This window comes from Orbicella faveolata, unplaced genomic scaffold (assembly GCF_042242905.1).
Source record: "Orbicella faveolata isolate gen_17 unplaced genomic scaffold, um_ofav_v1 contig_14, whole genome shotgun sequence".
Lineage (NCBI taxonomy): Eukaryota > Metazoa > Cnidaria > Anthozoa > Scleractinia > Merulinidae > Orbicella > Orbicella faveolata.
This window is the reverse complement of record NW_028301541.1, coordinates 13,665,953-13,692,569: the sequence shown is the minus strand read 5'-3', so window position 1 is coordinate 13,692,569 and position 26,617 is coordinate 13,665,953. Positions and strand designations below refer to the sequence as shown.

At 36.6% G+C, this 26,617-nt stretch overlaps 3 protein-coding genes across 4 annotated transcripts; 2 read left to right on the top strand and 1 right to left on the bottom strand.

The window, feature by feature from the left end:
• The first annotated feature begins 735 nt into the window (after positions 1-735).
• On the top strand, positions 736-10,588 carry LOC110046811 (RNA 3'-terminal phosphate cyclase-like). The gene is made up of 11 exons (XM_089286699.1): positions 736-892; positions 1,409-1,526; positions 4,115-4,241; positions 4,923-5,046; positions 5,511-5,569; positions 7,217-7,358; positions 7,964-8,088; positions 8,504-8,562; positions 9,087-9,181; positions 9,686-9,790; positions 10,431-10,588. The coding sequence occupies exons 1-11, from the start codon at positions 830-832 to the stop codon at positions 10,515-10,517; spliced, it is 1,104 nt and encodes a 367-aa protein (XP_089142825.1). The 5' UTR covers positions 736-829; the 3' UTR covers positions 10,518-10,588.
• LOC110046810 (calmodulin-lysine N-methyltransferase-like) lies at positions 10,240-11,494 on the bottom strand. The gene has a single exon (XM_020752521.2). The coding sequence runs from the start codon at positions 11,481-11,483 to the stop codon at positions 10,581-10,583; it is 903 nt and encodes a 300-aa protein (XP_020608180.2). The 5' UTR covers positions 11,484-11,494; the 3' UTR covers positions 10,240-10,580.
• LOC110046790 (ankyrin repeat domain-containing protein 13C-like) lies at positions 11,492-24,855 on the top strand. Of its 2 annotated transcripts, none has more exons than XM_089286697.1 (19): positions 11,492-11,651; positions 13,849-13,890; positions 14,864-14,968; positions 16,279-16,364; positions 16,501-16,546; positions 17,003-17,069; positions 17,770-17,852; positions 18,771-18,832; positions 20,060-20,106; positions 21,021-21,105; positions 21,233-21,300; positions 21,409-21,448; positions 22,053-22,109; positions 22,188-22,267; positions 22,797-22,866; positions 22,980-23,008; positions 23,233-23,333; positions 23,516-23,619; positions 24,065-24,855. In XM_089286697.1, exons 1-19 carry the CDS (start codon positions 11,540-11,542, stop codon positions 24,092-24,094), a joined length of 1,314 nt encoding a protein of 437 aa, XP_089142823.1. In that variant the 5' UTR covers positions 11,492-11,539; the 3' UTR covers positions 24,095-24,855. The 2 variants fall into 2 exon arrangements, with proteins under 2 accessions (XP_089142823.1, XP_089142824.1); XM_089286698.1 differs by lacking the exon at positions 11,492-11,651 and adding an exon at positions 14,227-14,305.
• The last annotated feature ends 1,762 nt before the right edge of the window (positions 24,856-26,617 follow it).

Genomic DNA, 26,617 nt, shown 5'->3' with positions numbered 1-26,617 from the left:
AAGTCAAGAAACCGTAAATATCCTTCGTTTAAACTTCTCGGGAATTTAATTATCCATTTGCATCGAAATTCTCCTCCAAAACTTCGGAAGAACGAAAGAACGTCGTCATTTCCTAGACGACCTCCAGTCACTGCACACTAATGGCTGAAAGTGTTCAATGGCTCAGCCAATCAGATTACAACATTTGCATTAGTATACTAGTAGAATTCTACTAATACATTTTAGTAGAATTCTACTAGTATACTAATGCAAATGCTGCAATCTGATTGGCTGAGCTGCTCGTATACTATCAGCCATTAGAGTGCAGTGGCTGTCGACCGTCCACAAAATGCGAAGTTTTTATCGTTTTTCCGAAGTTTTGGAAGAAAGTTTAGATGTAAATGGATAATTAAATCCCTGAGAAGACTAAAAGAGGGGCATTAGGGGTTTCTTGACTTTAAAAACTTGAAATGGTGCACGCGCGTAAACAACAACAAATTTACCAAGGACAATTCAAAGCGTGCGATTTTGCTAACGCGTAAAGTTCAATAATGCGTAGAAAGATAATTAGAAACCGTTATTTGCGTTTATTTCAGTTAGAATTCTACTAAAACAATTAGATTATTCGTTCTCGATTTCTATGTGGTGACATCACCTCATAGAAATCTGTCAAATCTCGAGCTCATAATCTAATTGTTAATGAGACCAACAACAGCTGTTTTCTAGTCTCCTTTGAAAGAGAGGCGTGGTTACATTGTTACTTCTCGTCCCAATTTTTTATCGGTTAGACGGCCGCCTGTCTGTTTTCGCAGAAAGTCTGAGCTCCCAAAGTCGAGAAAAAGTTTTGGAAATGGCTTCCAGTGAAGAATGTTCAAATGGGACTATAATGATTGACGGCAGCATAATGGAAGGGGTAATGTAAAGAGAAGTTAAGGTTGAAGAAGTTGACTGCTCTTTCAACTCAGAACACGTTCTTCGAGCCAAACCAAATACTCCGGGAAAAAAACTGTGCTGTAAAGTTAAAGCGCGGTCTACAGGATAACGCGACCCTTCGAAACACTTTTCGAAAGAAGCAATAGAATTTATCGGCTTAATATCAGCAATGCCCGAAAGTAGAGACCTTAAATGTAACTTGACTTGTTATGAAGAGCGACGCAAGTGGGACCGTCATCATTTTCCAAAGGGAATGCATACATTTGTATTGTAATGCAAGCTTAAGTCGTAATGTAGAAAATGTATGATCCTCTTGGGAAAAAAAACTTTATTTTAATGAGATTGGTTGGTTGACAAATGGTAGATATTTTATTTTTGTGTTTGGAACTCAAACTACATTTCATACCAAATCACAGGTCAGACCAAATGAGCTAGCTATTAATCAAAGTAAACTACTTGTAGTACTTAGCTCTTCCTTTGCATTTGTCTTTTCTAGGGTGGTCAAATCCTCAGGAATGCAGTGAGCTTTGCTTGCCTGTTGAATTCTTCGGTTTGTGTCCAAAATATCAGAGCAGGCAGATCTACACCAGGGCTGAGACCTCAACATATGACTGGTACTGAATAACATAAATTGTTACATAGCTAGTGTTTTTCCTGCTACAGTGCACCCATTCATTGGCTAGTTCATGTTCACATGACATCTAACAATGAAACTGTTTCGCGCCAAATGCCATTAGTAGGCAACATTGTGAAAACTATGACTTCAAACAGGAAACAGTTCACTGTTTCCCGCGAAATATTGTGCATCATTTATCAATAAAGTGATAATTTGTTTTCCACCAGTTTGACCCATTTATTTTGCTATATAGCAAATCACTTAATGACTGGTCCCTTGGGGAACAGTGAATTTTGTTTCCCGAGAATCTCAATGTTTCCCAAGATGAAGTCAAGGGAAACATTGAGATTCGAGAGGAACAAAATTCTCTGTTCCCCTCGGGACCAGTCATTAAGTGTTAGGTATGATACTGTCAGTAAAAGTGAAGAACAGTTTCCAAGAGATATTGTTGGTCATCTGTTGGCTGCTTGTCGGCTGACCAACTGCCAACTGTTGGGTGACAGTTAGCCATCTGTTGGTTGACTGTCAGCGGTTTCTCAGCCGAATATTGTTGTTACCATGCCCTTAGAGTCTTCAAATATGAGGATTTAACAAAGCAGATAGTTATCAGTCTGGGCAGATATCTCTAGTTTCAGCTCATTATAGGGTTCTCAGATCCCGCTTTCCTGCCCATTTTTTCCTGTTCATCCTGCCATCCCGCCCTTTTTTGCCTGGAAATCCTGATCCCGCTTACTTTTCAAAGACGTTTCTATGTTAATTTTTAATTTGTTAAATCGATAATTAACACAAACTTTTTAAAAACAAATATCATAAAAGATCATAAAAGTCTTACCTGTATGTATGCAATGGGTAGCAGATAATTAAACACAAATGATTGTAGTTCATATGGTGTGATTGTCCGGGTGTCGGGTGAGGGCATTTTTGTAAAGAACTGTTGTTGGTGACTGACATTCGACAACCTTGGCAGAAGTCATTTTCAGGTCAAGTGAATAGTGTTTGTCAGGCAATGATATTATAAGTCTGGTCCATTGAAAATAATTGGTCAGTTTAGCCATGATGATATTGCGGGAAATTAAGGCTCGTGTAAAGCCTTTCAGCCAATACTATCATGGCTAAACTGACAAATCTCTTTCAACGGACCAGACTTATAACATCATGGACTGACAAACACTATTCACTTGACTCTGAAGATGACCTCCGCTCAGTTTGTCGGAACGCCAGTCACCAACAACAGTTCTTTTCAGAACTACCCTCACCTGGACGATCACACTATACAAACTACTGATATACCTGGTTTCAAACCATTTACTATGTTACAAATGATTGTAACATTTCGTTCTGTAAACGTTTTGCTGTTTTGTTTTCATTTTTTCATGTCCCAGTGAAAGAAAAAGATTGTTCACTCCCTGAAATGTACACAAGGTTTATAAAGTAAACACACCTTACAGTTTCTTTCAAAGCTTAAGGTGTCTTCACTTTCCTTCTCAAATTGATTAAATTGAACTCATCAAGTTAAAACAAAGAAAATCACAACCATGAAGGAGGTTTGGATACCCGGTCTTAATAAGTATAGATTTGACGAGTTTACTTCTCCATTTACTCCTTAGTTTTTGTTTCAGTTGAGAAGATAATTATCAAACACTCAAGACAGTGTTTCATTGGCTATCCAAACACCTCAAATTTCATGAAAAATACTTCGCTGCGTGTCATATTTTCAACTCTCTTCTCGGTGTTTGGATATCCCAATGAAACACTATCTCTTGTGTTTGATATATTACTTAAAAGCTGGGAACGGAACTTTTCTTTCTGAAGGAAGGTGTTCCTGCTCACGCCATTCTCATAATATATGGTGATGCAATTTATAATGGTGCATACTTTTTTTGGTAAATCACTATCACCACCATCCGATGTGGCCATAATTGGCCAAAACAAGCCAAACGCTCTAGAAAAGGTCAAAAGTTTAGAAAAATTAGAAAGGATCAGGAAGTCAAAATTACAGACACAAGCGTCGAAATGACAGAAAAGCTGACAGATGTCATTGATGTTAAAAGATCACAATAGGACTTAAAAACCTCATTCACGTTTGACAAAACCTGACAAGGTACAGAGCCGTTGCTATTAGTTATTTGAAACCTGACACAGCTATACGCACAGAGGGATCATTTCTGCCAGCTCATGGGGTTTTTTGCTGGCCAATTTATGAAGTCATGTAAGAATTGAAACCCTGTATCCCATTCTGTTCCCCTTGTGAATCTAGCATCACAACCCTATAAAAACACAAAATCCTGCTCCCGCTCATAATTGAAATTCCTGCTTCCCGCCCCTGTTTTCAGCCCAAATCCTGAATATCACCATGAAGAAAGGCCAAATCCCGCATCCCACCAAACCTATTGTGGACCCTCATTGAGTACAAAGTGTCATCAGCTGGAGTATTGCTTATCCCTTTTGATAGTGTTCACTCCCAGCATTATTGTCAAAAGTTTTCAAAACAATTTTCAGCTGAAGGCATGTGCATGCCCATAGATACCCTGATACCAAAGTAATGTTAACAGCTGTTTATTAAGTACAAAGTAATATGTGTTTTAGGGCTGCAGCTTGTTCGAAACATTACTTCTGGAAAACTTAATGGTGACAAAATTGGTTCCACATCAGTGACTCTCCTTCCTTCAAGTATTAGATCTGGGACATTTTCTGCAGATACTCAAACAGCTGGGTAAGTAGGTGAACTACATGTCAGTTGTATTGGTTTAAACACAGGGTGTCAAGACTCACAGTACAACAGCTTAATTGCTGGGATTCATTTTGTACTTCTGGTTATCCTGTGATTCTAAGCAACTGTCACTTAATTGAGAGTATTTGCAGAAAGCTGGTTAAACATTGTTGTACATAGCTAGTAAGAATTATTACTATTGATCCCAGACGTTTGTTGAAATGGCTTTTTTTTTCAGGCCGTTGTGAGCACCATTGGTTTCATTCACAAGTTTAAAAAAAATTGATCACCTGATGACGAATTCATGATCGTGTGATGAGTGAGTCTCTGCCATTAGGGGAGTTTTTTTGCAAGTTTTTCGAGTTTCGCACTTTGTAGTAAGATGCAATCCAAGATATGTTACAGAGGAGAGTTCAACAGATGTAAAATCCATCGCATGGTGGAGGTTTGCCTTGAATTTGGAACTTTTGAGGAATTTGCAACTGCATTCATGCCAAGAGATGTTTGTCATCTCATGATCACTTTTTTTGGAATCACATGAATGAAACCAACAGTGCGTGAAAGGGCCTGAAAAAAAGCCATTTCAACAGATGTCTGGGCTCAATAGTAGAGACACTTTCCAAGTTATATACAAATATACAAGAAAAATATTAAACAGTATTTTTGTTTTTCTTGAATATGCAGAAGTGTTTGTCTGCTAATGCAGTTGGCTCTACCTTGTTTGTTATATGCACCTGAAGTATCTAAATTGATTCTGAAGGGAGGGACAAATGCAGAAATGGCACCACCAATTGAGTATATGACTGAGGTAAGTTATTGTAAGTTTCAATTTTTGACCAAAATATTTTAGGCAAATATACTGCAATACATTGTCCAACTTACAGTAGTCTGGTTCATAATTACTGATTAGAAATCAACCTTTCCAAAGGTCCAAGTGGTAATGGGTTTGAGTAAAGCTGATACTTTGTGAGGTAGAGGTTTCTAGAGGATGGTTCTCAACTCTTACTAGTTTCCATAGCATACAGCAGCTAAGCTGAGAGTCTCAGATCTAATTACAAGGGAAATGGCCAATTATCCTCTTGATTTACTACCTAATTTTGTTCAGCAATTATTATATCTGTTTGCAAACTATGATATTTTCCCATCTATCAGCCACCTTACTTTGTTAGTCATGTTCAAAGTACTGTACCTAATAAATGTTAAGCATATTTATGACTATTAATTGAATAATAATGTATGTTTGTTAGTAGATTTTTTAATTACCCTCTACAGGTTTTTAGGCCCATTGTAAAAAGGTTGGGCGTAGAGTTTGATTGTGACATTGTAAGAAGGTTAGTTAATCTGATAAGATCATCATCATCATCATCATCATCATCATCATCATCATATGGGTTTACAACTTAACTGTGATAGCTAATCAAAACAACATTATTTTTACATAATAGGCCTCCTTTCATCTAAGGATGTAATGAATGCCAATTAAGGTGGCCTACTATTAACAGTTTTTCTGAGACTCGGTAGCATGTGCTACAATTTCCTGTCAGACCTCATTTTTAGTCATGCTTGCAAAAATAACAAAAGTAACCCTCAGAAGAAACAAGAACAACTTAAGCACTTGAATTGCATCAAACCACTTTGGTGTATGTAGCGACAGTTTCAAACTGCTTAATTGAAACGTGTATTAAAGCCTACGACCAATAAAATATGACATAAAAGGTTGATAAACAGCTGGTAAAAGAGTTCTAATTTTCTCGAGACTTGCTTTTGCGCACAAGATTCATGGTGTCACATGAGTTTGCACTTAAATAAAAGGCATGCGCAGTTCAATTCTCGTTCAAGGTTGTAAAAGCTAGTCTTTGATCCAAGATTGCTCGAAAACCTACTGCACAACCCATGATGAAATTTTGACAGTTGATTTGTAGGGATGAGTTGCATTTAGAACCAGATTTTAAAAAAATATTGACAATAAGACAGATGTTGATCTAGTTTTGAATCAGGCAAAATTTCACAATTTCTTAGTTTGCGAAAAATCTGTAGGACAGATTTTTATTTTACTTTTCATGAATATTTAATCACAGCCAATTTCTAATTCCTGAAATTTTGAGGTGGGTTCATATAGGTAAATTTTGAGAAAAACATTGTTAAACCTACTCCTGCCCAGTCTCTTCTTAGGCACTCGGTCATTCATCTTGGCCATTTATTTAGGTTTAAATTGTCAAATTTCATATATAATGGTAAATAACTTAATCAAACAGTAAACAGAGAAAGGAATAACAACGTGGAACATTTGTCAAGAGAATTAAAAGTTGTGCATTTAGACTTCATCAAAAATGTAGTAAGCCACCTTAACTGACATTTAGAGCTACATGACAAATTTTCCAGGGAAGTGGGGATAGGGGACAAATTGTAATGGACTTACATTCTTTAACTGTTTAACAGTTGTTTTACTTGACACTTTGAAGTTACTGATTATATTTACAGACTTACTAGCATCACATCTAAAAGGAGTCAAGATTAAATGTAGTTGCTTGATGCTATGCTATCTGAACAACAATTCTTTTTCAGCAGCAGTTCATTGAAGAAATATTTTGATTTGCACCAATTTCTTGCATAATGTCCTTTGACACTTTTTCTTGTAGAGGAATTTTTCTCATTCAGTTATTTTCTAGCACCCCTTCCCACCCTCAAAAAATATTGGCCCATTTCTAGTACTCTGGTGTTGTGTAGGCTATTCATGAACTTACATTTATGGAAGATGGATTTCCAGAACAGTATTAACAGAGTTGGGTTCATTTATAAGTACTCTTTCTTGGGAATGCTAGTCTACAGAGCTCATTACACAATCTAATTCTCATAAGCAAAATCTGAACTTGTAAATTACTTGCAAGGAGCAAATTGAGAAAACAAATAATCAAAATTTTATTTTAGTTGATTTATTGTAATTTGTTTAATTTATTGTTGCAATCTTTTTGCACAAGAGGTTATTATCCCAAAGGAGGAGGAGAGATTCATGTGAAAGTGAAGCCAGTTAAGCAGCTGAAGCCATTACAGTTGCTGGAGAGAGGATCCTTAGTCAGGATAACTGGTTGTGCTTTTGTCGCTGGTGTACTTCCTTTCCAGGTTTGTAGACATGCTATCCACTATAAAACAAAAACAGTGCACCAGACTGAATACTAAAATCACTACCATCTATATAATGGTATTAAATCTGAGCCTTGTCAGTACAGTCCTTGCCCAAACTTTCCCCACATTTGATGAACCTGTTCTCACTTTATTGGACACCTGATACATGAACTACCGGTAGTATGTTATCCACTGTAAAACAAAGACAGTACAGCAGACTGAATACTAAATTTACTAGCCACAGCTATATAATGGTTTTAAATCCTAGCCTTGTCAGTACATTCCTTGCCCAAACTTTCCCCACATATACTGAGTCTGTTCTCATTTTCTTGGACACCTGATACATGCATACCCAACAAGTTGTGCAGCAATGTTGCATTGCAAGTTGAAAAGTGTTGTTGTATTACCACCATGTTGCAAGTTGCTATTAATTAAGTTGCAAGTTGCTACTAGTTACTTCAAATTCCCCATTGTTTCGAACTCAAAACCATTTTCCTTGGATTTGCCTTTCAATCATTTACTATGAATCGCTATTTTGAACTCCCACTATTTTGAACTATTTTACTGCACACCTGATACATGATATCGATTATCAATGATAGATAGCTCAAACAATGGCCAGAGAAGCTCACAGGATGTTGAAGAAAAAGTATCCAGATGTTCAAATAAATGTAGAGCCAGTCCAAGAATCTGCCGACAAAGCACATGGAAATGGAACTGGAATAATGTTAGTTATTAACTTAGGTTGTTATTAAAAATTTATTATGTTGCTTATTATTTATCGTATGTTAATTCATTTACAAAATAATTCAATCATTTCAAGATTTAAACCTGTATCTAGGCCAGGTAATGCAAGAAACATTTTCCTGCCAACTAGTAGCGCAGCAATGTTGCATTGCAAGTTGAAAAACATTGTTGTATGTACATGTATTACCACCGTGTTGCAAGTTGCTATTAATTAAGTTGCAAGTGCTACTTGTTATTTCAAATTTCTCATTTTCCTTGGATTTGCCTTTCAATTATTATTTATTATGATCGCTATTTTGGACTCCCACTCTTTTGAACTATGTTTTGCTTCCCCTGAGAGTTTAAAATAGCAGGTTCAACTTTGTTCTGTTCAGTCATGACCTAAATATTTTCAGGGTGATGGCTGAATCTACAACTGGATGTAGAATGGCTGGCTCAGCAATTGGAAGGAAAGGTGATTTAATATCAAGAGAATTTCATCAGTAAAGATCTTTTGTTGTCAATATTAACTTGCGAAATGGGATAGCCATTTCGGAGTGAGTTGTAGGTATTAAGGGCTGACTTTTCTCTCCTTTGCACCTGTTAGACTCTTTGTAATAAGACTTTTCCAGTAGTTTCCACTCTGAATTTGTATTGGAAAGTTCTCAGTGAGCAAAGTCCAACAGGTACCCAGGCTGGACATTGATACCAACAGGCAAACTAAGGCACTTCCCTTGCTAAAAAAATTTAAATCTATTTATTTAATTCAAGTCCCTGTAAGAAAAAATACAAGAGGTATCTTTGTGATACTGCCACTAAACATTTTAGACTGACTATGGCTGTGGGTACCAAAGTTGAAAAAAATAATTCATTGGTGAAGAAAATAGAAAAAGGAAGCTGTGAATCTCAAAGTCAAGGAAAGCCTGTAAATTCTCATATGCCTGACAAACATCATAGATCTGAACACTTGACCAAGTTTGTTTGTTTTGCCATCTGAAGGTGTACCAGCAGAGGAAGTAGCCCGGAATGCTGTGGATGAATTGACAAATAATCTTCAATATGACAGCTGTGTTGATGAACATCTTCAAGATCAGGTGAATGTTGCAAAAAAAGTCATCCTCACTAGCCCCAAGAAATTTGTAACAAGCAGTAGCCAAAAAGCTTCAATTGCATGTTGGACAAGCAAAAGATGGATTATCCACAAGCCTGACTGTGAAATCTATTAGCCCCGAGCCATTGGCCAAATTTACTTTCTTTCCATCATCATCATCATCAACATTCTCATCATCATCATCATCATCATCCTCATGAACTGTAAGATTTTAGCTTTGAAAGCTAATTGGAGCATTCTGCTCTGCCCCGCTCTACAAATGGGTACCAGTGAATTCGATACAGAGGTTACTCCTTATTGGACCAGTGTAGTGGACTAGCACTCCATCCTTACTAGGAGATTAGAAATATTCTTACACATCTTGTGCTTCTGAATCTGAGGATAACTTCCAGCTCAAGGAGCCAGCAGTTAGACTTGACCTTTTTACGCTGCAACTTATTAATTATTACCAACCTTATGTTTTCAATTATTTTTCATTTATCTTCAGTTAATCATATTTATGGCACTGGCTGCAGGTCACTCATCGATCAGATGTGGACCACTCACAATGCATACACAAACAGCAATTCACGTGGCTGAGAAAATTATGAAAGTAGGTATATACACTGTAGTAAGGTTCTTAATCTTAGGAAGTGTTTCCATCTTACCTCATTTTGTAGCAAGGTGCAAACACTTCATCTCAGGGCAAATGCAGTCATTTGATAGTTTTAATCTAAGTTTACTGCAACTGGAACAAGATACTAGGAAGTACTTGTATGCATCTAATAATTGGCAAATATTAGCCTAGCAGGTCACTGATGGTGCCTGGGTGGCACAGTGGCTTAAGTTGATCATTGGCTAGTGCTCTGGACTCTGAATCAAACAATCTGGGTTTGAAGGTTTGGCTAGAGTCATTATGTTGTGTTTGTAAACAAGACAGATTCAGGTTTATAGCCAGGTTCAGTGTTTTTGCTGATTTAGTGGATTTCATCCATTGCTTACATGTGCATGTAGCTGTAAGTCTTCCTGATTTTTAATTAGTTGGTACATGAAAAAAGAACATTAAATTATTAAATAACCTTTAATATTCCTTATATTACTCACTTTGGACATGAAAAAAGCGAATAAAAAAGGCAACAGGTCAGTGAAATGGCTCCTTTTCTCCTAAAGGGTGGCCTGGACAAGTTAATAATTTTCCTTTGCACAATGTAGTTGTTAATTTACAAATTTTGATTTTTATTCTTTTCTTTTAGGCAAAGTTCAAGGTTCAAGAGAATTCTGACACGAAAGAATGTATTATTGAATGTCAAGGAATAGGTTTACAAAACTCAAGTCTATAATAATCAGTACATTATTCTCCTGTAAATAACCATTGAATTATAGTAAGAATAAATTTCACATTGTCAGGAGACACTGTTGTTCTGTTTCTTTGAGAGTAGAAGTAGTACTGGGTAATGTATGTCTTCATCATACATTGGGTCCTGCTTCTTTGCCATGAGATGTCTGTCCCACATAGTTGAGTCGTAATTTTCAATTTCAGCCACACTAAACTGGGAAACTGCCTTACTGCAGAATGATTTAAGTGTATATTTTCTTTGTGGTGCAATAATAATGGCAGAACCATTGTCTTTAAGAAGAGTCTCTATAACATAAAGCAAGCCAGAGTGACTCTCAGTGAAAAATAAACAATCTGCACTGATTATTAAGTCAAACTGTGATTCCAGATCAGAGAGATCACTATTTTCAACCCACAGTAACCTTTGAGATGACACATCAGTTGAACCGAACAATGGCTTATTTTGGTAAATAATAGCTTCCATATTTTCCACGCAGTCAGAATTACCATCCGTTAGTAGTACTTTCGAAGGATTTCCAATTGAAGCTAAGAAAATCCCAGCCAAGCCTGTCATCCCAGCGCCAAGCTCACAAACTGCCTTCCCATCAAACTGATATTTCTGATTTAGCACATAAGAAGCTAGTACTTCTTCTGATGGCCACAAACACACGTTTCCAGTGTTGTCAAAACCAGTTAAATCTTCTAGGATGACTTTTCTACATCGTTGCTTTATGAACAATGATTGATCAGCGATGCTGTCATGCCGATAGTCCAGCCATTCATAATCAGCCTCACATTCGTTGTCAAAGTGAACAACATGTTTAGAAAACAAGTTAAATCCTTCAAATCTACGTACAGATATTTCATTATCCTCTTTGTCTAGACTTTGCTTCTTTATAACTGACGCTAAAATCTTCCATCTTTGCCGAGCTCTTTGCACAGCGTCCACCATGATTGCTCGCCTTTCCATGAATCATGGGACATTCTAACGTCATCATGGCATAAGTAACGCTGCTCCGAGCAGTAATGGAGTCGTTATGCGATCGATTTCCCCTCCATAAGGCGGTTTTTGAGGGAAATCTGCGGAAGGTTTCGGGCTGTTTGCGTAACTGCGATATAGAAGAAAGAGATGTTCATGGTAAGGAACTCTTTTTGTCGTGATTTTATTTAAGCGTGTCAAACAGCGTGTTTTCTTTGCCGCCCATCGACCGCCGGCCGGCCGGCTGGCAGGTTACGAAAAGTACAACCGCGGCCACGCTTAGTTTTATGCCAAGCAATGTTTGATGAGAATTGTTAATTTTATTCGCAAGCAGATACGCGTGTCGAACACTTTTTAAGTAGCTAACTCCCGACAAAAAAAATTTGCGTTTTACTGGTTTTTATGGCCGGAAGAGCAGTGAAGGGTTGTGCAAGAGAACAACATTATAAATTGCGTCCAGACGATATTTAATTTGCCCCAACTTGCAGGCTTTCTATGTTTCATCAGTGAAATATGGTTCTCAGACGGTATCTCTTGGCCAATTGCAAATTGACTTTGTGATCTCGCTAACGGCTTCTTCCCCAGGAATGTAAGTTTAACTTGGTTGGTAACATTCAGTAAAATCGTACTAGGAGCTGAAGCATTGTTTATATAAGCTTTATATTGAGCTTATAAATTTTGGCACTCACTTGACGGTAGTGATTGTTTACCTTATAAAGTTGAAAATACTCATCAATAATGAATTGTGATTTCTAGTGATCAACGGGTGACGATGGCGTCGACACAATGATTATTTGCCTTTTTCTACTGGTGATATGATATAAGCATGTACAATTATACGCGTATACTAGTGTTTCTCAAGGGACAAAATGTCAAAGGAAACTACTGCAGGTTTTGTTTATGTTGTACAATTCACTGGATTGGAGGGGACCAATATAATAATAAAAAGTATTGTAGTACGTACTACATTGGTGTATAATCAAGATGAAAAGCAATGATATACTGTTGTCAGACGAAAAAGTTAAAAGAGAAGGTTTGCATGGATTTTGTGGCCTAGTAAACTCTGCAGAATTTCCTGAACTTGGGTAGATAATCGTGTTATGGGAAAATCTTAGTCATCTGTTTTATTTCTATGCACTAAGCTAACTACCTATTGTAATCTGCTAGCAAACAAGAAGCTTGAAGAAGCTTAAAATTGATTGGTTAAAGATTAATTTCTTTTTGTCTAACAAAAATAATGTTTAGCTACTTTTTCGCACTTAACAATTTCAAAGATTCCACGTTGCCATGCGTCTGACTCTGTTCAGTAATAGATCACAGATACATACATACATACATATACTTTATTTAACCTCGAATTTACAGAGTAGCTTGTTAGCTAATATCTTCGAGAGATATAAATATTAGAAAGAAAAAGTAAATAGATAAAATAAAATAAAATGAAATACAATTACAATTCTATACCATTTATACACTATATATATTTACACCGTGGAAAGGCCTCATATTTAAGGATCTTTTGCTTGAATTGAAGAAAATCAGATGTCCTGTAAGTGTCCAGGAGAGAGTTCCATATTTTACTAGCTAAGTATGAAAAAGAGTGCAGACCATAACTAGTTGTTTTTGGTCTGGGAAGGTCTAGAATATAATTACCACGCAGATGATGTCAAAATGCGGTAAGAACAAAAAAGTGGCACACAAGCTGTTAGCTGAGTGTGCCACTGATGTTCTTACCACATTTTGACATCTTCTGTGATCTGTAACTGAACAGACGCATGGCAACATGGAATCTATGTGAAATATGTAATAAAGAAGCAAAAAAAACTGTTTATAACATTATCTATATGCCCGGCCTCCAACATATCATTATAAGTAAGAACCAATTAAAATGTGGCATAACTTGACGTATTATATAAAAGAAAGTAGATAGCTATTGTTCTAAAATATAAGCAGTTCATTGAAATTTGAAGAAATAATTAATTTTTTTTTTCTGTTGTGTATAGTTTTTTATTCACCCTTTCCTACTGTCTAGACCTGTGCATTTGTTTTCCAATCTCTGTGGTGATCTCTCCAGGACTTCACATTTTATGGCATGAAAATTTCCAACCTTGTAAGCCTCTCTTCACCTGAATCCCTTCATCTATCAACCCTTGACATCTCACAAATAGGTTGAGTGAGAGCACAGCAAAACAACCAAAAGACAAGCAAATTACAAAACAGGCTCACCTTAGGTGCTGGGTAAATTAAACAAGTTCAATTGATAATTTTGAGAAAAGTTCAAAGTTATTATAAGACCCTGTACTTTAATAGCATGTACATGGCTTCTTATTTATTGTGATGATTTTTTTTCCTTTAGGTAATACACCTCTTCATTTGGCAGTTCTTTTGGGACATAGAGGTAAGTAACAGAGTGTAAATTTCGCTGCCAAAGAGAGGGGATGGTTTTCCATAGGCCTGGCATTTGTGCCAGAAGGCCTTTAATATAAGTTGTCAGAAGTTGTGCATGACAAACAAGAATTCTCTAGATAGATTGAATCATCTTGGTTCTTAAACATGTCTTGTCAAAGCACTAAGATGCCTAAAAGTTTAATGTTCAATCTAAGTTCATAATTTATTGTCATGCAAGATTCTTATGCCAAGGTAATGCTGTACTCAAAAAGTCAATTTTAATGATCCCCGATTTAGATGATGATTAATGAATATTCTGTTTATGACTCTGTCACTCATGATACAGGGAGAACTAGATTGTAAGAGTTGAAAGCAGAAGCAGAAGAACCAACCAATCACAAGGCTGGAATCAAGCATTGTGATGGGTATATTCTTTCAGTTCTACTTCCGACTTTGACAATGTACAGATAGCTTTTATTAGATCATAAGCGACAGAGTCATAAGCAGAATTAGTATTCCGATCGTATTAACTCTGTGTCTAATTATGACTCTGACTACTACTCTGTCACAAATGAAAACCAGCCTTTAGATGGACTAGCATCCCATCCAGGGGGGAGTAGTAATACTCCTAGTCGCTTCATGCTACAGAAACTGGGATAAGCTCCGGCCTGATGGGCCACTTGGCTCGCATGCAGACTTTACCTACCTTACCTTTAGAGAAGGTACAGTACATCACAGTTCTACTGGTACTCTTTTGTATACCTTGACGGGGAGAGACACCCTGTGAGAGTAAAGTGTCTTGCCCAAGAACACAACGCAATGAACCAGGGCTCAAATTTGGACAGGTCAGAGTTTAGTATTAACCGTAAGACCACTGTGCCTTCATATACATGTACATGTATGTATCAATGAAAATAATATTCCTGACCTCTAGCTTAATTTTATGCAGCATGTTATGTTAACTTATTGCATTTTCATTTTAGAATGTGTGTACTTACTGTTGGCTCATGGAGCACCAGTAAAGGTGAAGAACAACTTTGGGTGGAGTCCTCTGGCTGAAGCCATTAGTTATGGGGACAGACAAATAAGTAAGCTTTTACAGTTGATAATTAGAATAATTTTTTTACCTGAATGTGTATTATAAATATACATGTGTAATAGACAAGAATATCTTTGGTTTTTTGGGTCTTGACATGCAGACCGGGCATATTGTAGTTCTGATGCATTAGTGAATACAAGCCCAAGCTATTTCCTGATGTGGTTGTAAAAGAGTAAAAGCATGTCTGTTAATAAATATAGAAGCCCGTTATAACAAATATTGCGTGTGTGTGAGATAAAATTGCTCATTACATTACAATTGTGGGACAAAGAATAAGTCCAATTCCTCAACAGATTTCAAACTGATGACCTCCCACGTACAGGTTCATGGTTACTCTAATAACCGAGCTAAGTACAGTGTATAATTATTATGTGTTGCACTTGTGTTGTGCAGGGCAAACATGCTTATTGCTGAAAAGTTGGAAGGGGAAAGTTCTTTTGTGAGGGTTCATCAAAATTTATCGTAAATCAGGTAGTGTATCGTAAATCCTTGAATTAGCGTCGGCCCCCCCCCCCTCGAATAAGCGCCCCCTTCAAATAAGCGCCCCTCCTATCAGCCAAAATTTAAAATAAGTGTTCCCTCACCTCCCCCCACTTTGTGGACAAGTAATTCAACAACAAATCAACAAATGATGTATAGTTTTTTGTTGTGTTTAATCACTCTGGTCCAAGTTTTTTATACAGTCATTAGTAATTTACATCTTTATAATACAGGAAACATTTTTTTTTCTTCTAAGTTGCATCCTACAATTTCTTGTTACAGTTTGTGAACATGTTAAATTTAGAAAAAAAATTACTGGTACTAACAGTGCCCCAATTTAAACTTTAGTTTCAGCTTTTTATGTCGATAAACAGCCTATGTTGTTGTTAACGCGCAAATTATGTATTACAAAAATGATCATGTCAGGCCACAATTAAGTGCCCCCCCCCCCCTCCTCCTCCCCCCAAATAAGCGTCCCCATCTTCTTCTAAATTTGAAATAAGTGCCCAGGGCACTAATTCAAGGATTTACAGTATACGAGTCAGGATTTAAAAGTTAACTCTGAAAAGTTAAACTTCCTCTATATAAACAGGTTTGTTGAGGGCGGTCTTTGTAGCCAGTTGTCATCATCTACTTCTAATCATAATCTCAGCCAGCTACTCTGGGCCCTGGGCACTGGGCTATTCATCTGAGTTTTTCAACAGATGGTAAAATCATCCATTGCTTCAACAATAAATGTACCTCTTTCACAATTTTGTGGCATGCTTGTTTGTTCATATCACTAAACAGTCCCTAAACTTTTTATTTACTTGTTTTTAGTCACCTCTCTATTGAAGAAACTAAAACAGCAGTCAAGAGAAGCATTGGAAGAAAGAAGACCTCAACTGACTGCTGCATTACAAGAGGTTTGTTTTCCCAAGAGTGATCAATGACAAACATCTCCCTTCAATATTTTGTCTAACAAAGAGATCACAATAATAACAAATATCTTCTACAGTACTATAATATTTAGCTGACTTCATTCTTGAATCTTCTTTGCAGCTTGGAGACTTTTATATAGAGATCAACTGGGATTTTCAAAGCTGGGGTAATTGAGTTTTGTTGCTTTAGCAGATATCCTAAAGAAATCTTCTGTCATGATGTTTTGTGTTGTATGTGATAAAAAAATTTATGCAGTGGTAATAACGCTATTGTCTTAATTTGCTTGGCTGAGTTGTTTTGCATGAAGATAAATGTACTTAACAAAGTGGACATTTTTATCACATCCCCTTTATTTCAAAAGGGGATAACAAACTGCCACCACATGTAATATAACTTCTATGATGCTACAGCAGAGCAAGTTTAGGAGAACTCAATAATTAATCGCTTAGAAGTACTCACAAACTTTGAAGGTCTCCCAAGCTTACCCTCTGTAAGAAACCATGCATACAAACTCTATTTTTGTCAATCTTGTTTTTACATGTATTTCCCAATCTTTTCATTGCTTCAAATATATTCCAATTTGCAACATTCATTGGATTGTTTGAAAACATTCACTTTGCAGTACCACTTTTGTCCAGAATATTGCCATCAGATACTTGTAAAGTGTTCAAGAAAGGTTGCTCAATAAGGTATGACGTTAAACCTGTTCGTGATAAAGAAGATTCAGATATGCTCAAAATAGGAAAGGAGTACAGGAGGAATGAAGATTAGGTCCTTCATCCTTTGAACTGCTTTACTGCATTTTAGTGAATAAGTAAAAGGTCGGTATGGCACTGCAGTTTTACAGCTAAGTTAAAGGTTAGCTCAAAATATCAAATAATTTTTTTTTTTGTCTGTTTTTGTGTATTACTAGTGATGTTAGTTCGAACAATTAAGGGGCATGAAGGCTTTTCCCCAGTGATGGCTCACTTGATTCTCTTAACATGTGTGCTTGAAAACATATTAACACTGTAAAGAGAAATTCATTTTTGATGACTCACAGAGGACATAACATTATGCTAGGTACATACATTTTAGGTCATACTGACTTCTGCAGTGAAGTATCATTCTATTTCAAAATTACTGAAACATGAACACTCAATTTAAGATAAATGTAACTTGGACTGTTGTACCATTACAATGATGTTCACTGTTAAGTTGGTAAAAATTTTTCTCATGATCAGTTCCTGGTTTGATGGCAAAATACCATGTATATATAGTGAAAATAATGCAGTCTCAAATAGATGCTGGTACCTTGAAGAAATTCTGGGTGTAAACCTTGTAGATCAGGCGTTTATTTGGGGCAGTATGCAATCTTCATCTCAAAGAGGACACATTTCTTTTTAACAGAATGGATAGCACATTAGTAGATTTCAGTGACATGAAGTGGCAGCGAGGTGACTTGACGTTTATTTTCAATGGCGATGCAAAAGGTATGTGTACAGCATTGCTTTATTTGCCATCTTAAAAGAATATTGGGATTTCAGGTACTTAACCCTTTACCCCCTAAGAGTGCAAATTGGCACACAAGGTCATAACTTTGTGAATATTTGATAGATTTCTATTAATTTTTGCCATGAAAATTGTCTTGTGAAGATCTGCTCATTGAAGTCATAAAATTTTAACTCCCTCCCATCCAAGACATGGTTGACCACGCCCAGAAGTTTTTAGTTCCTTTTTCGGGATGCAAATGGAATGCAAGACTTGTTTCATATCAAGCTATGCACTAAGAGCTGCTGAATAAGCTATAGTTTAGGGGTATACCTAATATAGTAGAAGACTGATACATTTTTGAAGTCGTTCATTTTCCCATTTTAAAGCAATTTCTCTCAAAATGTCTTCCTCCTTCATAGCTGCTGATGTCAATTCTTAAATAAGCTGATTAGTGGCTTTCAAATGGTATATTGTACACAGGCAGAGTGTCTTTATTTGCTGAATTGGGAAAAACTGCCGTTCACCTTAGGGGGTAAAGGGTTAAGTATATTTTATTGTCATTGGTTTAAATTCCATTTGGTCTGAAACCTTCATGTATAAAAGAGGTTTTAGTTTTATTTTCCATTGTTTTGGGTTACTGTAGCCAATAATAAATTAAGAGACAGAAAAAAAAAGGTAAATCAAATGCCAACCACAACTTTGCATTGCACAATATATTGGCTTGTGGTTGTTTGGACATTAGGACATGTCTTACACTGTAACTATTTAATGTATTTTTTATAAGTTGGCAAATTTATGCAAAATGGGTGGCAAGGCAAAAGTAATTTTTGACAATCCGCTTATAATTTATTAGCATTTATCCGATCTCATTCATGAAATTTGTTGGTTGAAACTGGATTTTTTCTCCACCATTGCAGGAAAGCAATCCTTTGCAGTGTTAGACAATGAGAAAAAAGTCTTTCAAAGACTTAGGACAGAGGTAAGTTCTTTTTAGAAACAAGGGCAAAGATAATTGTCATTTGAAATTTATGTTAACCTTTAAAGTGTCTCATTGAAGATCTATAGCATAATACTATCAGGAATCTTGTTGTGAGGCACTATCCAGCTGTCAGCTGAAAAGTCACTGGAGGAGATTAGTAGTATAGATACAAAACATTTTCTTCTTCTTCTTGAATGACTGAAGAAAGTTCCCGATCTGTGGAAACTGCCTGTGAGTCCCAAATGTGCAAGACTCTACACATTATCAGAACCATAGGCCAGCAATGTGTGCAAAGAGTTACAGCTTCATAGCTCTCTGGATGCATTGCATGCCTTTTTATACTTAAAATATATAGCTTTCTCCTTCCAAGAAGCCCTCCTTTCCCAATGAACAAACTCTTTGGAACATGGTTTATTACAAAAAAAGCACTCCTATTCCAATTGGTGTCCTTTTCAATTACCCTCTGCTGTGTAAGCCCACCTGTTCCCTTTTCAACTACTGCTCCATCAGAGTACATTGATATCATCCATTTGTTGTTCACATTGTTTCTGAACAGCTCACATTATACCTGCAATATAAAGCATGTCCAGAGTCTACTGTTATATTCTGGTGAAGGCACAATTTCTCTGAAAGAAAGAAAAGTCAAAAAAGAAATTAAGTATCCCCTCCTGGTCTCCATTCAGCTCTCAAGATTAAATAACCACCCCAGGTGCTAATTAGTACATTCAAAGCTCTATAATACAGACACCAAAGAGGCAGAGCTCAGTGTCCATAATTATTTTGGATGTGTCTCAGGCTTTTAGACAGATGGACATCCAGGCATCCTGTAGACGGCCACTTATTAAAGAACATTGTTTTATTTTTCATGTGTTGCCTTATAAATTGTTCATTTGAGCAGGCCCTATAGCACATTTTGGAAGCTTGCTTTTCAAATCTCAGCTAAAAGCCTGATGTGTCTACAACGAGAGGGTCAACTGTATTAGAGGAAGAGACAGCAACTTTCAGTAGATTTGAAAATTGTTTAAATGACTGCTTGGATCTGGAATCTTGCATGCAGTAAGATTTTTTTCTTCCCTCTAGTATTACAGGGTAATTACTAAGAGGGCAAAAAGAGACAGTTGAGGTTGTGATCATTATTAGTATGCTAGGTGGTAATTTTGTTGACAACATGAGTGAACAACAGCTCATGTTAATCCAATCTGGATCTTTTTTTTTTCTTTTTTTCAGGACACTGAAGCTGAAATCGAAGAAGAAGTTGACCTTCTAATGAGCAGGTGTTTTCATTGGTTATTTCACATTTTATACAATACATCTTGTTGGCTTGTCACCGATTTGAATTTGACATATTGCCACTACCAATCAGATGAATACATCAAACCAAATGGATGATTAACAATTACCATAGACTATTCACTCTGTATTTCTATGAGGTGATAGTCGATGAGGCCACTTCACTGAAATTTCTACTAAAATTAAGCTACATTTCTTATAGATAATGATTTCCTATATTCACGATTTCTCTACACATAAAGAAGTATGAAACTTCAAGCTTAAGCAAAATCGTATACGGACTGAATTGTCATATCTTCATTCAATTATTTTGAGGTTTTATAGCTCAATATCACTGAAATGAATTATTATGTTACACTTCTAAATCCTCCCCTGGAACTTTGAAGAAACAAGAAAATCTCAGGTCAGCTATTTTTGAGATGACCTCCAGTCATTTCACACTTATGTCTGACAGTGAACAATAGCTCTACCAGTTAGATTACAATACCACAAGAATTCTTCAAAAAAGGTACAGACTGTAATTTAATATGGTGTGCAGTTTAGAATGGTTTTCGAAAGTACATATATGTAATCAGGCAATTACTTTGGTTTTGGATTTACTACATTTTAAGATTGACTGAGCAGTCTAATTTGTTACTAATCAGTTTGGTTTTGGTTTTATGACACTCAGTTGAAAACCGCTCTAGTCATTTGATATCTGATTGGTTTTCCTCACAACAGTGCACAATAAAATTCTCCAAGTTATTCTCAGTAGTGGTTTTTATTTTTCAATCACAATAAACATGTATAACATAACCACGACTCAGAATGACTGTAAATAGGTTCTTCTCTGGTTAATTACACCTTTTTCGTCATTAATTGCCGTACTCAAAATTATTCAAAAATTTCGTCTTTGCAGTGACATTGTTTCTGCAATGATGTCAACTAAACCCATCACCTTTAGTCGATCACAAGCTGGATGGATTTGGCGTGCAGATAGAACAGTGAGTATCTAGTGCTATGGAACCTTGTCAAATACTTTCATCTATGGCTGTATGAGCCCCGATAATTTACATGTTGAATACACTGAAGTCTTGTGTTTTACATCTGTTTCTTTATTTTTCTCTATAGGAAATGGTTGGACCCTACCTGTCCGAAGTGTACTCCATAAATGGAATGATGCTTATCTCCAGAAAACGGTAATGACTGAGTCTGGATGAAGTACACTAACGTGCCCAGCATTATTGGGCTTTGTAATTAGAGAATGAGGTAACTGTATTTTACTGAGATTTCCTTCTTATCACCAGGCGGGAGCACCTGACAGAGGAGGATGTGGTCAAAAATAAGGTGTGCTGTTTTTCTATATTCATTCACTGTTTGGGGTAAATCAAATGGGAATTAACACAAGCTCTCACGAGTTGAGGACACGATCAAGTTGAGCAAGATTTTTCTGCGCGTTTTTGTCTGTTTGGTCAGTGAGGAATGATATTGCATGTGTGTTATAGTTTTTACAAGTCACACAGTGAAGCAACTTTATATTGAAGGAGCCATTGCCAAAAGCTCCAACACAAAGCACGTAGTCAAGTGTACAAAACCTCTTGTGGACAGTTGTAATTAAAGATTTAATGTTTCACACAATTCACGCAAGAAATGATAAGAGCACATGATTATTAGTCGCCAAGTAAGAGTTTGGAGTGTCGTGAAAGTTTTGAAACCTTATGTGTTTGGAGAGTTTGGAGTGTCGTGAAAGTTTTAAAACCTTATTTGTTTGCTTGTTAGTAGCTTTTAACAACACACTTTTCTTTTAATTTTTTTTTTTTGTTAGTAGTTTCAAATAGATATTAACAATGCAAAGTACGTAATTTTATAGCGCACAGTTACTGTTGCGATGCTAAAACTACACAACAATAGCAATGATTAAGTTTGTTCAAAATCCATCTTTCGTCAACAGGCCCTCATTGACACTCTAAGTAAAGGAAGTGGAAATATTATGGACAGTCTCCCAGAGGTGAGAGAAATTACAATTTCCTGATAGTGCCTCTAATACTTATGTTAAAACATGCATTTTTTAAACTATATTTTTCAGACTTCACGGCGAAATTCACTTCATCCACCACCAAAAACTGGCCTGACATGGGATGAATACCTGCTGTATGACTCTGACAGGTAAATTGCTATTTACTGCACTGACATTGAGTATTGCACAAAACTTTAAAAGGCGGGAAATGTCCTCATCATTTATAATGATTAGATAAATTCTAGTTGAAAGTGTAAAAACATGAGCGTCATTCACCTTTGCAAGTTTGGCCATCCTTTACATGTAATCAATTTCCATTCTAGCGCATTCACCACCTAACTTTAGAAATAAGAAGAAATTTGGGGCGAGTCTTGGGGCGAGTCTTATCTCACAGTCGCTTGTGGGATGGTTACTAAGGACAGTAAAGATTCTCGTCTCGGAACGATCCCACAAGCCACTGCGAGATGAGACGCCTCGGGTTTCTTCTCGTTTTGATAAGTGGCGAATGTTAATCTTGCTAAATTTCTTATGGGTTCGTGATATTTGTTGAGTGTTTTTCTTTTGAACTAGTGGTTTAATAGATGAGAGTTTTTTGTCTTACAAAGTGAAACTTTTGTGGTAAGACCATTGAATTGTATTGGATGGTGGGTGTTAATAAAAGTATCATTTCATTCACAGATTGCCGCCATTAGGCCGACCAATGGTGCTTAAAGAAGACAGGAAATCTGTTAAAGCCCATGTAGCGATGGTAAATCTGTTTTGGTTTAATCTTTTTTCTTATTTTTGATCTGGAACGATAGATCTCTCTGTTCTCGATAGAGCTAACTGTTGTTTTTTCTTTTCTTTATTACGCTTTTACAGAGTGAAGAATTCCCTCTTTCTGTTGACCTGTAAGTTTGTTTTTCTATGCACGTGTATCTTCCCTTGAATTTGCTACTTTGGACGCGAGAAGAATTCTGGGACGAAGATCAACTCGAGATCTCTCAAACGACTGCGCGTTGAGACTCGTCCCAGATTTTTCTCGTTCTAAAGGGATTCCACTATGTTTGCTAATTATATTACAGTGTAAATACGTCTAAGATGATTGCCAATCAGTTTTCTTGCATTTTTATAGCATCCTTAAAGTGCTAGAGGTTGTCGCTCCATTTAAGCATTTCAACAAGTTAAAAGAGTTTGTGGCAATGAAACTTCCAGCTGGATTTCCCGTCAGAATAGGTTGGTGTGGCTTGTACTTATTGAAGTTAGCCAGTCGTTAGTTTCCTTCACATACGTTTCTTTAGTCGTCACGCAATGTTTCTCCTTACGTGAGGTCACTCGGAACGGCTACAAATGAAATACAAGAGAGACATTTTCATTGATCTTTTACATAGTTATTCTCTTTTTATTTCACTTAACAGAGATACCAGTGTTTCCAACGATCACAGCTCGTGTGACGTTCCAGGACTTTAAATCCTGTAACAGCATTCCCTCTTCAATGTTCTTTATACCTCGAGATTACAAGGTTTGTCAAGCTCTCAAGGATTTGTTTTCAGGGGAAGGGTGAGGGAGCCCCAAACAGACAGTTCATTTGGAATGTCGTGCAATCTTTCATGTGCAAGGAAAGATTGCGTTAAATGCTAACAGAACGTTGTCTTAGTAGAGTCGATGGGAGGGAGGGTCAGATTTTTGGCGTAAAGAGAAGCTGAATAGACCATTTAGGTATTCTAGGTGTTGGACTGGCACTAGCTTGCAATGGAGGCTCATGTCATTTGCATTTGAGAAGACTCCCTGCATTAGCCTCAGTTGCAAGCTAGTTCCAGTCCAATACCGTGAATACGAATATGGTCTGTTGAAAGTGTATCGCAATTTTGTATTATTGCCGCGTCATTTTCAGTGTTATTAAGCACTGGATTGATCAGCTGTTTCTCTGCAGGTGACTTAAGTCTTGTTCTTTTTTTTTTCCTCAGGAGGATCCTAATCGGTTCCCAGATTTGTAGACGGAATGAAATTTTACGACATTGTTGTTCGTATCTGTGCCCACAGAATTTCCTGTTCGCCGATAACACAATACTAGGCAGGCCGCAAGTTTATTATTTAGCTTTTTACGACAATCGATTTTGCCTGCACTTGCTCGCTATTACCAAGGCAGAATATACCGTCCTTCAAATCAATCGTATTTAACATTTTTGCTATCGACATAAACTCTATTGTCAGACAAGTTAGAAATAACAATTTATTCAATTTTCGTGCGAGGAAATTTGTAGAAAATTGAAAATGACCGTGAGCGTTTCTTTTCAAGGCTGTAAAAACAGTTTTTGTTTGTTGCACATTTTAAGCGTTCAAAGCTATAGTAAAATGTTGCGCTTGCTAGTTTAGGAATTTCGTGGGCTTCAATTTAAGTAGTCTCCAAACTCGATTCTGAAAGTAGTTCCTGTTTAGTTTTGGTATTTATTTTGTTCACTTTTGCGTTGTATAAATGCTTCCAACGTGTGTAAGATATAATTTAACAGCTGAATTTTGTGATATTTATATATAACAATCATTCATTCCCAATACACGGTGCAATTGTGTTTTCAATCTAGTGGAATGTTTGCAGTATTGTAGTCAGGAGGATATAACGACCAAAGGAAAACCTATTTTTATATTTAGCTTTATAGGAGGGCGATTGTAATTTTTCTCTAAGTGGAACATACGTTCCTAGCCATTTCTTGTGAATTATGTGGTAATAATATTGCTATTAAAGTAGTTTTCTCATTAATATGCTCATTTGACTTGTGTTTTCTTTTCTCTTCACATTGTTGTAGTTCTTCTATGGTATCATAACCTTGGTGAATTACCCCCCATTCTCAAAAAATACCTTAATAAAGAGAAACAAACACGATAAAACATCTAAAAGCGTGTGTAACGTAGATTCTTCCAATAACAATTTTGTCACAAGAGCATAAAGAGTTGAAAAACTATCGTCAACTTAACAGTGAGACGGTTACACCAGGACAAAGGGCGGAGAATAACTGAGTCCTCCATGCCAGCAAATCTCCGACACAAGAGCCGTCCTGTGATAAGCCCTTCTTCCCAATCCCAACCCCGAATAAAAGCTCATTTAGAGGGTCTGAATGGCGAAGCTGGAATCCCAGTTGTAAGTTACATTTTCGGCTATTTCTTGGCTTTATCAGTTAAAGTTTCAGCCCAATTCTTAGCTGTTAGTAAATTTTGCAGATCTCATATCCCATGCAGCTACCGATTAAAACACGTGTCATTTCCCAGTTGACAGTTCCCATTTTGACCAACTATCAGTGAAAGTCATCTAGAACTTCAATTTAAACCCTTCCCGAAGATCTAATGTATCTATTTCATTCTGATTATAAGCCCCATACTTTCCAGCTAGTAATTGGTACAAGCATGTTCCTATTGCAGTATGCTAAGAAACTGAATGCTGTTCGCACGCAAAGTTGTATTTTATGTACCCTTTTGTCTTTCCTTTTGTTTTCTCCTTTCTGTTCCCATTTCGGTTACATCTATTCCCATTTGCGTTCCTTTGCAGCCCTTTTTGTTTGTTACCTTTGATGGGCCCTCTGGTGAGTTACTTTTTAATTTCCCTTTTTTGTTCCCTATTATTTGTGTTCCCTTTAGGGCGCAGACCACATTCGGAAACGTAAAAACCATCAATAACAAATAACTCTCTACATATAAGCCATCAGAGACATGTTTGGGAATTACCCGCAAATACAAAATAGAAAAAAGTTATTTCAACAAGCACATAATTCTAATAGCCCTTCTAAAACAACTATCAACTTAAAAGATGAAAACTCGGAACAAAAATCATCAGGTGATAGGCCATGGGCTTCGAAAATGAAAGGTTAACTCTCTCGGAATTAATTTCTCCTCGGCTACTATAAATTACGGTCGGGGTTTCTTCGAAAATAAACTCGTAAAATAATAATGAACAATGTTAAAAAAAAATTAATTTTTTAATAGTAAAAAAATTTAATAAACAATAAGTTACTATTTTTTCTCCGTTGTCTCCATGAGGTTTACCTTGAACTAAGAAGATATATCAATCATATTGACACTGTTCTCACACAATTACGAACATATCTGCGCATGGTATTTTTTAACTTTCATCTCGACGTTCTGAAATGTTGTGAAACACTGTCTCGCATGCTTCATATATTACTAAAAGATCATAAATATTCTATCGGACTCTTTTCTCAGTAGATCCAGTATACCTAGATATAAATCACCATTCAAGTATGAATTACTTAACTGCACACCTATACTTCCAAGCACGCAGTCTCTATTTAACCGCGATGTCTTGGCTGAACGTAGTGTCCTGAAAGGAGCTAAAAGGATCTGGAAATACTATGCAGTCAAGACCGCGGTCAAGCAAGTAGACACCTTCGACATAAAGGACTATCGGATTCTAGAATAGTTTTCTTCAAGTGTCGACCGGAAAACAACTCTTGAACTCGTACAGGACTTGGCTAAGTTATCCTCGTCGCTGAGAATAATTGTTCCCTGCA